Source organism: Lissotriton vulgaris, chromosome 5 (genome assembly GCF_964263255.1).
Source record: "Lissotriton vulgaris chromosome 5, aLisVul1.2, whole genome shotgun sequence".
In the NCBI taxonomy this organism is placed as follows: domain Eukaryota; kingdom Metazoa; phylum Chordata; class Amphibia; order Caudata; family Salamandridae; genus Lissotriton; species Lissotriton vulgaris.
Window position 1 is genome coordinate 980,733,545 of NC_141693.1, and position 15,932 is coordinate 980,749,476.

General features: G+C 38.6%; 1 protein-coding gene across 1 annotated transcript in view; it reads right to left on the bottom strand.

The window, feature by feature from the left end:
* Positions 1-15,657, bottom strand: part of FANK1 (fibronectin type III and ankyrin repeat domains 1) — a 965,446-nt gene extending 949,789 nt beyond the window's left edge. The window contains exons 1-2 of the mRNA XM_086919548.1: positions 15,555-15,657; positions 14,745-14,922 (exon numbers count right to left, since the gene is read on the bottom strand). Coding sequence (XP_086775674.1) covers positions 14,745-14,922; positions 15,555-15,657 — 281 coding nt within the window. The remainder of the gene's footprint in view (positions 1-14,744; positions 14,923-15,554) is intronic.
* Between the last annotated feature and the right edge of the window lie 275 nt (positions 15,658-15,932).

Consider the following 15,932-nt stretch of genomic DNA (forward strand, 5'->3'; position numbering starts at 1 on the left):
TTCAGAGTAAACAACTCCACACATTGAAAAAGTAAGTATATATTTTTTCAATTTTTACAAAAAACCTAAAATGCTAACTCCAAAATAGCTGCCCATCTAAAAACAAAAGAATACAATAACAACATGTTTTTTTCTCTAACAAACAAAAAATACATCATCAAAATGCAAGTAAAAGCTTGAAATAATATCCTGGACATTTCAAATTACAGCGAAGAAACATTGTAAGTATAAAAACTGAAATATAAATGCATTTAAAATATATATAAAGCTTCTTATACTTAAAATGTATTTTTTCTAATCTCTCCTAGTATAACAAAGACAAACATGACTGAAGGTGCTGAATTTGTAATGTCTCAAAATAATAAGATGTTAATGTGTTATATGGGGTATGTGTATACACAAGAAAAGCAATCTGGACTAAATATTTTTTGGAAGTGTAGCAAATACTACTCAAACAAATGTTATGGTAGAGCTATTACTGATGAAACTACAGTACTGTCTACAAAAGAACATAATCACCCCCCCCATATAACAGAGATTGAGGTCAGGGATGCTCTAGAAAGCATTAAAGAGGCAAGTACTAATACTGAAAAACCTACCACTCAAATACTAAAAGACAATTACCCACAATAGATTATCTGAAAAGAACTATTGCCAGACAAAAAAGAGCAACAACGACTACTCTACCTAACCCTAAAATCTTTGAAGAAGTTGTGAATCCCCCAGAATTAAGGATAACCCACAATAAGGAACAATTTCTTCTTTTTGACAACAAATGCCCTAACAACAGAATAATAATGTTTGCTACTGCAAACAATTTAATTAAATTACAGCAATGTCACAGCTGGATGATGGACGGAACTTTCAAAACCTGCCCAAAACCATTTTACCAGCTGTACACAGTGCATGAATTATACCATCATTCTAACATACCATTTATCTACTGCCTATTAACAAATAAACAACAAAATACCTATATAGATGTACTAAATACAATAAAACAAGAAACTAATAATTATTTCCCACAAAAAATAATTATTGATTTCAAATTGGCAATGATAAATTCCATCTTAAAAAACGTTTCCACACACAGCAATCCAGGGTTGCTATTATCATTTTAACCAAATCCTTTGGAGACATCTCCAAAAATCAACATTGGCGGTAGCCACCTCCAGCCTGGTGGGGGCGATCCGCCCGCCATCCGTGCAGAAATGACCCCCCGCCATATTATAATGGCTGGGGGGTCCGCGGCGGACGGAAAGACCGTCCGCCGCTTTTCGATAAGGATTCTATATGGTGGCGGTGTCTAATAGACACCGCCAGCCATATTACAATGTGTCTCAGCAGATGCGGAAAGGCATGCAGAGTCTGCTCTAGAGGCCTGTTGCGGGCCCCCAGGGACTCCGGGGAGGGGTGCACATGGGGGCTATGGTACCCTTCCTGCAGTTCCATGCACAGCATGGCAGGCACAACACGGTGCCTGACATGTTGTGCATGGAAGTGCACAACATGCCTCCCTGGCATTGTGGAGGGCGGTGCTGAGTGCACCGCCCGCCACAATGTTAGGGATGCAGGATGCCCCCGCCACTGTGCCGGGCGCATAAGGGACCCCCACCCTTATGGCGGGCTGTCCCTTGTTACGACAGTGCCCCTAAGTGTACAATCTGCTACAGATAGCCCTTTTGCCTACCAGGTTAAAAAGCTAATAGCCCTAGCATATGTCCCTGTGACCGACGTAACAGAACACTACAGTATACTAATAGATAGCCCCAATTACAAAAGAAATGAAGACAAATTAGCACCACTCCTAGACTACTTTGAGGACACATGGGTGGGAAGACTGCACCGATCTGGACATAGAAGGCAACCAAAGTTCCACATTCCTTGGTGGAATGTATACCTAAGTACACTAAACAAAGAAGCCAAAACAAATAATAGTGTTGAAGGATGGCACAATGCCTTCCAAGCAACTACAAGTAGAGGGAAACTTACCCTACAAAAACAACTGCAATCTATACTGAAAGAAGAAAGCTATCAAGAGTTACGCATAGAACAATCTGTAACTCAAATTGCTCCTCAATTAACCAAACAAACTAAACAAATGTTTCCACTACTACAAAGTCAGGTTACCCTATACCCATCAACAAGAGGCCTAGACTATCTCTAATAGCCAAAAGCATCCTATAATTTACCTATCCACAACTAAAAATACACAATAATGTACAAAATAATCAGTTAACAAACATAAATAAATATTATATTTTCAGAAATGATCTATAATTGTCATACATATTATATTCAATAAACTAAATGTATATGAACAATTATAAATTATTTCTCAAAATATAATATACATCACATCCAATTATAACATCATGTCCCACCCAAATAATGTAAAATAAATAAACTTACAATTCATGTAGCAGTAGAAGATGTAGTCCAACAAGCAATAATCCTTATACTGGACTGGTAATTCCAAAGAATACCCAAAAATAAAATGCAAAAATGCAATATCACCAATAAAAATTGTTCTTCGACAAATCCAATATATCGAAACCCTCAAAAACCTGAATAAATGTAAAAAGAGTAAAAAACGCTCCAGGAAATCCCGAGAAAAAAAGTGTGACAACTTTATAAATTAAAGTTACACACACTTTTTTTTTTTAAACGCGTCTTCCGCTTCAGCATACATTCGAAACCCTTAAAAACCCGAAAAAAAACTTTAAAAAGTAAATAATCGCTCCAGGAAACCACGAAAAATGAAAGAACGTGTAACAATATTAGTTTAATCAACTAATAAACACTTTTCTTTTTAAAAAAAGCATCCTTCTCCGGAACGTAACCGAGAAAAACAGGAACCTGTAAAAAATATCGAAAACATACCCACCCGCACAAAACCCCAATAACATGCAATAAATAGAATAACATCAATGTGAAACATAAAAACATATAAACAACACATATTTAATAACATAATAAACTAAACACACTAGGCCTAAAAAACCAACTCACGACACCCCCGTGAAAAATTACGAACACCTAAAATACACCAGAAACACGACCAGATAACAAAAAAAACACTACAAAACTCCCAACTACGCTCAAACATAAGTATTTTCGGAGATATAAGACTTAAAATTCACCTTACCTTGCTCAATGCGACGTAGCTTCAACCGCGAGCTTCTCCTGTCCTGAATGAACCTAAATAACATTACGCGGTTAGAAAATAGTCCCAGTGAAATGCAAATGGCTTCTTAAATATATTAAATGAAACCTGAAAAATTAAAAACATGAATTATACTTAACTATACATGTTACAAATATGTTTCTGTATGTTTAAAAATTACTGTGTAATTATTACCCTTTGTAAATTAATATTAATAATTAATTACAAATTATTATTAATTATTATTAATATATTTTTCTGTATAACAAAAATTATACAAAATACATATGAAGCATTTCAATATTGAAAAAAATAATTACCTGTTTACAAAAATGTTTTAATAAAGCAATGTAATGATTAATAATATTAATATATGTTATATATTAATATTATTAATTACATATTTACTGAAACACAATTACAATTTTTTTTCCTCAAACGTAATTATTGTGAATAACAAACTCATTCTGTTGCAACATTTTTCTAATGAGAAATATACTGTATATATTTATAATAAAAAATTAAAATGTAATCAAAAAATGTAATATTTGAATTCAAAAACTGTTATAAATGTTAAATAAATATATATGGTTTTTTCATGGATTATAAATACTTATGTTATTCAAAATTATAATATTATAAAACTTTGTTTACCTAAAACTTCAACATGAATAAAAAATATATTCATATTTATTGTGGCTTGGACGGCGGTGAGATTGGCCGCCTAGTCTGTCTCCGCTCCGCACAGGGACAGAACCAGATCCTGTTGCAGTGCGACCCAGAGCCCGAGCGTCAATCAGATCGAGGTCATCTCCAACCACTTGATTTGGTGCGCGGGGAAATGTGACTTGCGACTCCATTACAGACATTGAAAGGAGTTTTTTAGCCGATCGAGCGGACAGTCCGGGGACCCGACAACCAGCCGCCATCTTGCGATCGCGACCTCCGCTCCTGACACGGAGGTGCTCCGATGCCTGCAAACCCCAGATAGGTGTGGTTTCTACACCGGAGGTGAGCGCTTGATTTACCCTCACTCAGGGCGGCACACGGATGATCCCAATGATTTGCCACGGCAACGGGAGGCAAAATAATCCGACGCGCACCACTGTTGCCTGACTCCAAAATGGCGTCCTGATAAGACCCTGCAACGAACGCAGCCTGCCTCCTCGCCATGCTATCCTGCTCCGGGCTTCTTGGGACTGTCTAAATGTCCTCAAACTAAATTATGTCTGCCGCTCCTTCTAACATCCCCCAACATACAAGTTAAAAGGGGGCTCCCAGACCATCGCCCAGCACGTCGTGCCTGACCTTAAGATGGCGGTCCTACACACAATTTGAGAAGGCGATTTTTCTTTTGGTAACTCACTTCAGTGATCAGCCACCACAAAAAACGGCCAGCTTTAGCTTTAGTTTTAACCCATAACTGCTCTTCAGCCCTAATATCGCCAGCAGTAGGTACACCATCCTGCAATTGAGAGGAAGGCACACTGGGCCCACACACTACAGCCAGCTGTCCAGCAACTGAGAGGTTCATCGATCCAGCACCATTTTATCAGTGATCAACCATCATAAAAACGGCCAGCTTCAGCCCATAACTCCTCTTCAGCCCTAATAACGCCCAGCAGTAGATACAGGCGACACCAGTCAACGCCGTCCGGCAACTGAGAGAGAAGGGCACACTGAGCCCACACTATAGCCCACACTATAACAACTGCAACCAGGGTGTCTTGCAACAAACGCATCAATTTGTAAAGGCACGGAAGGTCTTTGTTATCATCTGCGACCCGGCCCACAGCTCAGTGTCCCTGTCCCACTGAGCAGTGTTACTAGTGCCACACTACAAATAGGATCTCATGAAAATTGTGGGCCAAGAAAAGCAAAACTGCCAGAGGTGCACTACCAGCCATTGAATACATAAGTCTGACTCTGATTCTGCAGTCGGCCGTGGTTCAACCGCTATCGATACACCTTCCTACTGATTAGACACCACGTAATTACCGAAAATGGCGGACAGGGACTCCAAAAACACTAAGAAGGTACGACCAGAAACTTCCGTCTCAGACTCACCTATCAAAAACAGGGGTGACGTTGCTAGCACACTAGACATGATTTTGAAGAAGCTGGCGGACGTGCATGAGCTAGCCAAATCGACAAAATGCAATACCGATGCGATGCAACTCGAACTAACCGCGATCAGGGAAGACATGAACTCCTTATCTCTACGCCAAGACGAAGCAGAGCAAAGAATTAGCGACATCGAAGACAAGACCACGAATGGCGCTAAAATTACGCAGCATCTCCAAACAACCACCAACGATCTCAGACGCCAAACCTCAGAATTGGAAGATCGCAACAGAAGAGGAAATGTGCGAATCTTCAGAATCCCAGAAAATGCAGAAAAGGACGCTGACTCCTGCATATCCTTTCTGGAAGCGTGGATTTCTTCTGTTACGGGGATACAGTTCCAGCATGGATTGGAGCTGGACAGAGCCCACAGAGTGCTGCCTTCCCACACCGCACATTGAGAGGCCCTCGTCCTCTCATATGCAAGCCACTGAGGTTCCAGCACGCGGAAGCCATTCTAAGGTATGCTAGAACAAACCACAACATCAGCTGGGAAGGTAACAGAATCACATTTACTCAGGATTATTCAAGGGAAACGGTGGAAATACGGAAAGGTTTCCTTTCCCTCCGAGAGAAATTACGGGCGAAAGATATTCAGTTCTCTTTTGCAGGCCCGGCGAAATTCAAGATCTCAGACCATGGCCGCTCCCATCTATTCACCAATCCGCATGACTTAGCATGCTACCTAAGCGTTAAACCTCAACAAGAAATGGACATGTCTGGCGGTCAATCCAATAAAAGAAAAACAGATGCCCAAGAAAAAGGCAGTTAGGACTATCTCTAACCCTCGCCTTCAATGATCTTATTGACAGGTATGTCCAAATGTTGAAATATGGAAGGTGTATACAGGCGGCCTGCCACCCCAGTTTTAACGGCCTTTAACGGCATGTCCTAGACTTTCATTGTCTTCCATAGAAGACATACAATATATTGTCTACATACAGTCATGTAGATACAGGTCTGTCTAAACGCTGTGATATGGAAGATGAATTCAGATGGTCTGCTACTCCAGCCTTATGACCAGTCCTAGCCTCTCAGTGCCTTTCACAGTCTGAACTTTGACTCAGTGATCGAAAACTGTAATCTGGGTTGAGACATCCCTGTGTCAAGTCCCCACTTAGCCTGTCTTTCTTCTAGTTATAAAATGTAAATCTACTGATCTGCTCCATGTATGGAGGGCTCCAGCACTACACTGCACTACTTAAAGTGCTCAACTGCCTTGTGCCTCTTAATACTATGACTACCCATAAGTCGTTGAGAGGTTTATTGTATGTTAATTATCACCGATAACCTGACGTGAGTCGATTGTAATACGAGGTTGATTACCAGGTAGTTGTTTTACTTACATTTAAGCAAGGACCCACGCTATATTGTTTACACATAGACTTAAGCTACGAGGTTTGCGTACAAAAGACTATACCTTCCACAAATCCCTGATTGCTTACTGTACCAATTCATAACCGAAACTGTTAGCAATAATTCTATCTATCATATGCAAAAAAGAGGGGCTCTCCAAGTAAGAAGTTCTTTGTTTACTTATGTAATTTTCTTCAAATAAGGCTTTACGTCAGACATCCTTCGGAGTGCCCGAAGTGCTAAGTTAAATAGTTAAAGGATATAAGTTGAATGTACTTAAGTTGCTTTATCTCTTAATGTTATCAGAACTTTACCAAGATGTTTGAACGCAAAACTTTTCAGAATGATATCGCACAATGGGTCATCTATCATCTTTAGTACATATGTCCCTGTGCGGGCGCCAACAGCACTGCTGTCGCAGCTCTTCAGTTCGAGTTTCAGGGAGGGGGGGAGGGGAGGGGAGAGGGGTGTAAGGAGGGGCTGACTCAGTTGGGGGGGATGTAGGGTTGTAAAAACAGATGTTTCAGGTGTATCTCTGCTATGTACTACTCTTTATCTACTCTTTACTCTTCTTTCTTTCTTTTCTTTCTCTACTCGCACTTTCACTGCTTCCTCTGACTTACTAATTACTCTCTACCACCGCGATGTGTGCCACGCATCCCAAGGCCTTACTAGGCTGGCAGCGCTATCTATTGGAGTTTCCATAGAACTCGGACTACCTAGGTGTGCGGGAATCCACGTTACAGCAAGACCATATCCACACAAAATCTCGTGGCGGCCCGTCACCACACTAATCCGATCATATATCCATGGCCCCAGATAAGAAATTACCAGCCTCTCTACTTATTTTTTCGCTAAACGTTAAGGGGCTTAATCACCCAGTAAAGCGCAAAAAAATCTTAAATTACTTAGCCAAAACTAAAGGGGACATAATTCTCATGCAGGAAACCAAATTATCCTAGATTGATGCCGATAATCTTAAACAAAACTGGATCTCACTGACACTTTGCTCCCCCGCGAATCAAAAGAAAAGAGGGGTGATCACCCTGGTTGCTAAAAAGGCAAACTTAGCCCTGATATCACACTCGGTAGACTCCGAGGGTAGACTGAGTATTGCACACCTTCAAAGAGACGAGGACCATATCTATGTGGCAAATATATACGGCCCTAATACAGACCTGCCCGAATTCTGGGAGTATGTGTCGAAAGAACTTGAAAATATCCCACAAGCTGAATTACTAGTGGTCGGGGGAGATCTTAACTTACCATTAGATCGCTTGTTAGACAGGCAATCCAAAAGTACATACCACCCCCCACGCGCCCACGAGGCATTGAAACGAATGTGTGCCAAATTCCACCTACATGACTCTTGGCGCCTCCAACACCCAGATGGCCGTGACTATACTTTCTACTCCCCTCCCCACAATTCTTATTCAAGAATTGATTACCTTTTGATATCCGACTCTCATACACACCTCATCGACGAAACTGATAAAGACCCCATATTGGTGTCGGACCATGCAGGTATCCATATGAAATTGGCAGGCTCCCACTCTCTTATCCCCCCCAGACGATGGAGACTCAACGATGAGATACTATCAGTGCCAGAAAACAAGTTAAGCATAGAACAATGCATACAAGAATACTTCCAGATAAACTCACAACCAGAAACGGACCTCGCCTTAGTATGGGACGCGTTTAAGGCAACATTAAGAGGTAAGCTAATACGTATCAGGGCTCGTATGAATAAAGAATTAAATTCCGAACTGGACTCTCTAGAGAAAACAATCAAGCAGCTAGAGTTGCATCACTCCAGTGATCTGAACAATAAAGTTACCATCGACCAACTGACAAACCTGAAATATAAATACAACGCCATCCTTAGTAAAAGAGCAGGAGTATGGATTAACAAATTCAAGGCATTAAAACTTTGTGAGGGTAACAAAGCAGGGAAACTCCTTGCTTCCTATCTTAAACACAAAAGGAAGCAATTCCATATAACATCGATTAGAGACCAATCCAATAACACCGAAACCAAACAAAAAGACATTCTCCACACATTTCAGTCCTTTTATGAGGAGCTCTATAAAAATAATAACCAATTCAACATGGAAGAATGTAACAACTATCTAACCTCAATTCGACTCCCACGGTTATCGGAACCTGACAAAACCAGACTAGGGGCCCCACTAACTATAGCAGAAATCTCTTCCGCAGTCAAAACACTAAAGAACAATAAAGCTACGGGGCCTGACGGCTTCACGGCCAATTTTTATAAAACTTTTGACGGACAACTTAACCCAAGACTCCTTAAACTGTTCCATTTATTTTCACTTTCAAACAGAATCACCCCCACGATGAGTGAAGCGACAATAATAGTGATCCCCAAAGAGGGGAAAGACCCCCTACTCCCTAAGAATTATAGGCCGATATCCCTCATAAATTTGGACTAAACAAAGTTTTACCCGCCCTAATAAATAACTCACAGGTGGGGTTCCTGAAACATCGCCTTTCTAACGATAATACGAGACTCCTATGTCATGTACTGGAGAAGTCGAAAATCTCAAATGCCCCCGCTGTAGCAATCACCCTGGACGCGGAGAAGGCGTTTGATAAAGTGTCATGGCTCTTCCTCCGCCAATGCATGCACATATTCAACATGGGTGAGACTTTTATTAATATGGTCATGTCATTATACGCCTCCCCTTCGGCTAGAATTGCTATCAACAGCTCGCTATCAGAACCATTCTTTCTCGAGCAAGGAACTAGACAGGGTTGTCCATTATCTCCCTCTCTATTCCTTCTGGCAATGGAACCTCTCCTCCGCGACATACAACAGAACACAGATGTCAGGGGCATCAACTTCGGGGATAAAACTGTAAAACTTGCTGCTTACGCAGACAATATTCTGATAGTCACTGAAAATCCCGATACCTCTATAGCCGCACTGATGAACTCTATAGAATCATACTCTAAACATTCAGGCTACAAACTGAATCGGGATAAATATGAAGTTAAACCCCTAAACATATTCACTAACAAAGAATCTTTAGGCTTATCAGGCCTAGTCTGGCAAAACAACTACATCAAATACCTGGGTATAGAATTTGAAAGCTACATCATAGAGACCCTAATACATAATGAGAAACTCACTCTCGAAAAAATAAAAACGCAACTAGACGGATGGTCACCCCGCTTCATCACCTGGTGGGGTAGGCTGGAGACCATTAAGATGATGATTACACCGCTAGTAAACTACCTAATTACCATGCTCCCCTTAATGCTGTCCCAAGAATTTCATAATAAATTAGATAAAACTATGAACAATTTCAGCTGGAAAGGGAAAAAACCACATATCAGCCTGTGAAAACTGAAACTTGATAAATCCATTGGCGGAGTCAACCTCCCTGACTTTAAAAGATATCAAATTGCTTTTTAGCGAAACAAGGATCCTATTGGCTGTCCCCCCCTGATGGACTACTCGCCGGAGTGGTTAGATGTCGAAAAAGCGCTTCTGGAAGGCATGCCTCCCATCTCGATCCTTTCAATGAAAGCGAATCAGATCCCATGTTCTAAACCCATATTTACCAACACCAAAATAGCCCTACTTAAAGTAGATAAAGTGTTAGACTCAACTATAAGAAAATCTAGGTGGGAAGCGATCTGGAAAAACTCCTCAATCACCTACAAAGGTGAGCCACTATTCAACCCAACCTGGATCAAGAAGGGAATCTTTTTTCCCCACCAACTCTATGACAATGGCTACCCTCTACCCTTTACGAAAATCCAATCTAATTTTGGGATTGATAGTTCCGACTTCTACATATTCCTCAATGTTAAAACTGCCATTTCAAAAGCGGATTGACATCCAAACACCCAGCTCTTCCTTCACTCCTCTCCTCCCTAAATGAAATAGGCCACCAGGTCTCGAGGTTATACAAATTATTGAGCCCGCAATCATCAACATTAAATACCAAAACAACACAGTTCTGGTCATCAGTCGCCTCCTTTTCCATCTCAGAGCTGGAGTGGTCCACGGCGTGGAGATCTTGCACAAGCCATAAAATAAGCCCTACATTATCACAAGCCAAGTTCTGGCTAATGCATAAAGAATTCTGGACGCCGGCTCGCCTATATGCACATATACCCAGCCCTGACGCATTCTGCTGGAACTGTAAGCGTGCAGAAGGAGATTTAGAACACCTCATACTCCAATGCGACTGTGTCTCACTGTTTTGGGATAGGGTATTTGACTTTGTCCGCAAAGTATTTAATATCTCACCTGCCAAAGAACTCCCCTATCTTATTTTCGGCTTTACTAAAGAGACCCAACTCCCAGAAATAGACAGGGCGCTCCTTGACCTCCTCCTCACAGCAGCTGTGAAAGTCGTTCTAAACAATTGGAAAAACACCAAAAAGGCAAGCTATGCCTGCTGGCTAAACTGGGTGATTAACCTCAGAGGAGCTGATAATATCACTTTACAAAATACACCGGGGCGAACCTCACAAAGGAAACTTTGGAACTCACTAGACATCTACTTCAAAACCCATAAACCTCTGTGATTCATCATGCTCCCCATACCTTCCCACAGCTCCTGGGGGGCCGTACGTACATACTTTCTCACAGCTTAAATAGCCCGTCACTCGTAACCTGGACTGCTAAGCCGCATCGTGGTGGACCATCTAACACCAAACATCTAACATCTTACATCTTGCATCTAGCTTCTTACCTCTTACATCTCACCTCTAACCTCTATTCTCTCTTTCTATTTTCTCCATTTTCCTCTTATCTACTCCGTTCCTTTCCTGTCCAACTCCAATTCCCTTGTTTTATAGCCCCTCAGGAACCCAGCCTAGGAAGGCTGCATGGTGGTTTGCCACACTGTCTTCAAGATCGTCCTGCATCACCACCACCATGGGACATAATACATTTTTATGCTGAATGATGTGTAATTACAAGTATTGATGGTATGTACATTGCAATTTCTGATTGTATGATATATACCCCTGAAACTTCCAATAAAAAGTTTTGAAATACATATTTATTGTATTTTGACTAATGTATAATCCATACTGTAAATAAAAAAAATTGAAACTATTCCTCTCTACTTGCTTCTACAAAAATAAAAGTGGTGTTCTAAAAAAATGTGTTTTTATTTAAATATTTATATATTAATATATATTTCACCTACATGTTTTTTATCTACAAGTATAATTTTAATACATACATGTTCTAATTATATTTGTCTCACTAAACTGTAAAACACACTTAAGTAACATAAGAAAAGTATATAATAATTACACATAATATAAATGTATATTATTATATACATTGTAAGTACACATATTAAATTATTTCTACAAATACCAATATAATTGTTTTAAAATACAAAAAAATAAAATAAACACATTATAAAAATATAATTAAATATAATAAAAACTTTTCAAATAAATCCTACATAAATACATATAATTTTTTATATCCAAAACAATTCACTAAAAAGAACAAAATATAGTTAACACTAACCATATATAACTTGCTATTCATACTCCAGTTAGGTGATAGTCAAGGAAGGTGCAGGACACTCACCATACATAATTTACTATTCCCACTCCAGTAGGGGGAAAGTCAGGGAAGGTGCTGGACACTGACCATATATAATTTAGTATTCACACTCCGGAAGGGTGAACATCAGGGAAGGTGCTGGACACTGACCATACATAATTTGCTATTCCCACTCCAGAAGGGTGAAAGTCAGAGAAGGTGCTGGACACTGACCATGTATAATTTACTATTCCAACTCCAGCTGACTGAAAGTCAGAGAAGGTGCTGGACAATGACCATGTATAATTTACTATTTCCACTCCAGAATGGTGAAAGTCAGAGAAGGTGCTGGACAGTGACCATATATAAATTACTATTCCAACTCCAGTTAGGTGAAAGTCAGGGAAGGTGCTGGACACTCACCAAATATAATTTACTATTCCCACTACAGTTGAGTGAAAGTTAGGAAAGGTGCTGGACACTGAAAATATATAATTTCTATTCTCACTCCAGAAGGGTGAAAGTCAGGGAAGGTACTGGACACTGACCAAATATAATTTACTATTCCAACTCCAGTTGAGTGAAAGTCAGGAAAGGTGCTGGACACTGAACATATATAATTTACTAGTCCCACTCCAGAAGGATGAAAGTCAGGGAAGGTGCTGGACAGTGACCATATATAAATGACTATTCCCACTCCAGTTAGGTGAAAGTCAGGGAAGGTGCTGGACACTGACCAAATATAATTTACTATTCCAACTCCACTTGGGTGAAAGTCAGGGAAGGTGCTGGACACTGACCATACATAATTTACTATTCCAACTCCAGTTTAGTGAAAGTCTGCGAAGGTGCTGGCCACTCCACTTATGTGAAAGTCAGGGTAGTTGCAGAACACTTACCAAGTATAATTTACTATTCCCACTCCACTTATGTGAAAGTCAAGGAAGGTGCTGGAAACTGACCATATATAATTTACTATTCTAACACAAATTAAATTAAAGTCACTGAAAATATTAGACACTAAAAAACATATTTATGTGAAAATAATTTAAGAAATGTTAAATAAATGTTTTGTTAAATTTTAATAACATGATAAAACATTATAAATTCTTAATACACATTTTACAAAACACCCTACATTGATCCCTAATAATACAACATCCCACTACAAAAAATAACTATAAATGCCAAAATTATGATAAAATTTGTTACAAAAAATGTCCCAATTATAAAAATAATTTCGAATTTTGAAACAATTTGAAATTTAATTTGAAAATTTCATTGTAAATTAAAAGGAAATATTTTTAAAACACTCCCCACCCTTATCCCCTACTAACCCAACATCCCACTCCTACAAAATAAATATAAATCACAACATTTAAATACATTTTAAAAATATTTTTCCCAATTATAAAAATATTTTCTAATTTCGAAACAATTCGAAATAAAATTTTTACATTTTATCAAATTAAAAACAAATATTTTAAACACTCTCCACCCTTATTCCCTAATAACCCAACATCCCGCTCCTAAAAAATTACTATAAATTCCAAATTTTAAATACATTTCTAAAAAATTCAATTCGAAATTATAAAAAAATATCTAATTTCAAAACAATTAAAATTTAAAGTTAAAATATTTAATACAAAAATGTAAAAACAAATATTTTTAGAACACTCCCCACTCTTATCCCCTAATAACCCAGCATCCGCTCCTAAAACATATCTTAAAATACATTTTTAACAAAATTATTACATATATTAATACAATTAAAAAAATTACACAAATTAATATTAAAAAATAACGAATTCGATATTTACTAAATCGATATTTTAAACATCCTATATATTTATTTTCGATATTTTTGACAACACTATAATTTCGATATTATAGAAAAACGATATTATCAATTCGATATTTTATACTTCGATAATTATTACTTTAAAATTAAAACACTATTTATGACATCGATATTCTATCATTCGATATTATGGTAATATCAATATTTTTACTTCAATATTACTTACATTCCATATTAAAAATGCAATAATATGTCTAGTTACCTATGTTATATACGATTACATTCTTCCATGTACTGTGATTCAATTTCTGCTGAAAATCAATAAAATATACATGGGGAAAAAGTGTTCAACAACTTTACATAGAGAGAGAGAGTTTTGAGGTTTAATGCTGGGTGGAATTTTGGGGTTTGACTTGATTTGATTATAGCCTGAAAAGAATCAGCCTTTTCATTGCTGGCAATGGCTTTAAAGGCCTAAAAAAAGCTATGCTGAATTCCACAATCTAGATCAACAAAAATAGTAAATACAGTGCTTTTCTTAGGGAGACACGTAATAAAATGTAATAAATATTTCCAAAATTATTTCTATGAATGTTTCTATAAAACCACTCTGGCAAACATAGGAAAAAGAAAAAACTGTGCATTCAATATGAGGATATTTTTAGGACTTTGGTTATCAAGCTTCCATTTTTAAATGGGTAACTTGATATAAACCTAAACAACGAGTCTTAAAACGTTCAAAGTATACTTACGTATAAACGGTTGTATACGCTTTCGTTTTGGAATCCTCTTGCTCAATCAAAAATGTGACAGTTTCAGCGTTAGGTTCTCTCCGTCTCAACTTGCTTTCCAAATCCCAGAACAATTCAACACTGAAATGTGTTACCTGCCCCACCACCAGAGTAATTGGTTCTGTGATATTGTGATGATCTAAAAATACAATAATATATATATATAACTTAGTATATATATATGCAAACTTATTTTATAAAATATTTGACAAACAAGAACATTAAAGAACAATGTTATGTTAAATAGCACAAATAACCAATAAATGTTAGGGGAATAAGTAAATTGAGTGAGATCGTTCAATAGGCCTTCTGTCAAGAGCGGTTTAAACAGCAGAATGAATCGATAAAACTTTAACCATACATTATAAACCAGGTAAATGGTGATGAAAATACACATCTGAAAATGGAATAGCTATTAAAAAGTGTGGCTAAGCGAAGAGAGCATTCAAATTCTTATACTCTGATTTATGTACTAGTTTGTAAAAGAAAAACAAAACAGATATGGGACCTGCATACTGTGCTGTCCCAAATGTGATTCTTTTTTAATTTCAGGTTAACTTGTATTTTTTTTTTAACTTGTTTTTATTGTTTTTAATCAAAATGAATACAAATCACACAGCAAACGTGGGTGTGGCGACATGTCAACTAAGCATTCCGATAGAACTGTAAAGGGAACATATTTTACTTATTTATTTATTTAAGGTTTTTATAGAGCGCGTAGTCACCTGAGAGTATCCCAGCGCTATACCTAGTAATCAAGAGGAGACATACTACAGGAAATTGGAGGGTTTAGGGGAAGAGAAGGGTTTTGAGCGATTTCCTGAAGCGGAGGAGGTTGGGTTCTGTTCTTAGTTTCAGAGGAAGCGCATTCCATTGTTTCGCTGTGTGCACCGAGAAGCGGCGACCTCCTGCGCGGGCTTTTTTCACTATGGGTACCACTATGAGGTTTTCGTGGTCCGATCGGAGTGCTCTGGAAGGTCTGTAGGGGGTGATGCAGTGTTTGAGGTTTGGGGGGCCTTCGTTGTGGAGCAGTTTGTGAGCCAGGCAGAGGGCCTTGAACACCACTCTTTCCCTGACCGGCAACCAGTGCAGTTTCTTCAAGGCGGGTTTCGCTGATGCTCTGGCCGGGGTGTCCGTTAGCATCCGGGC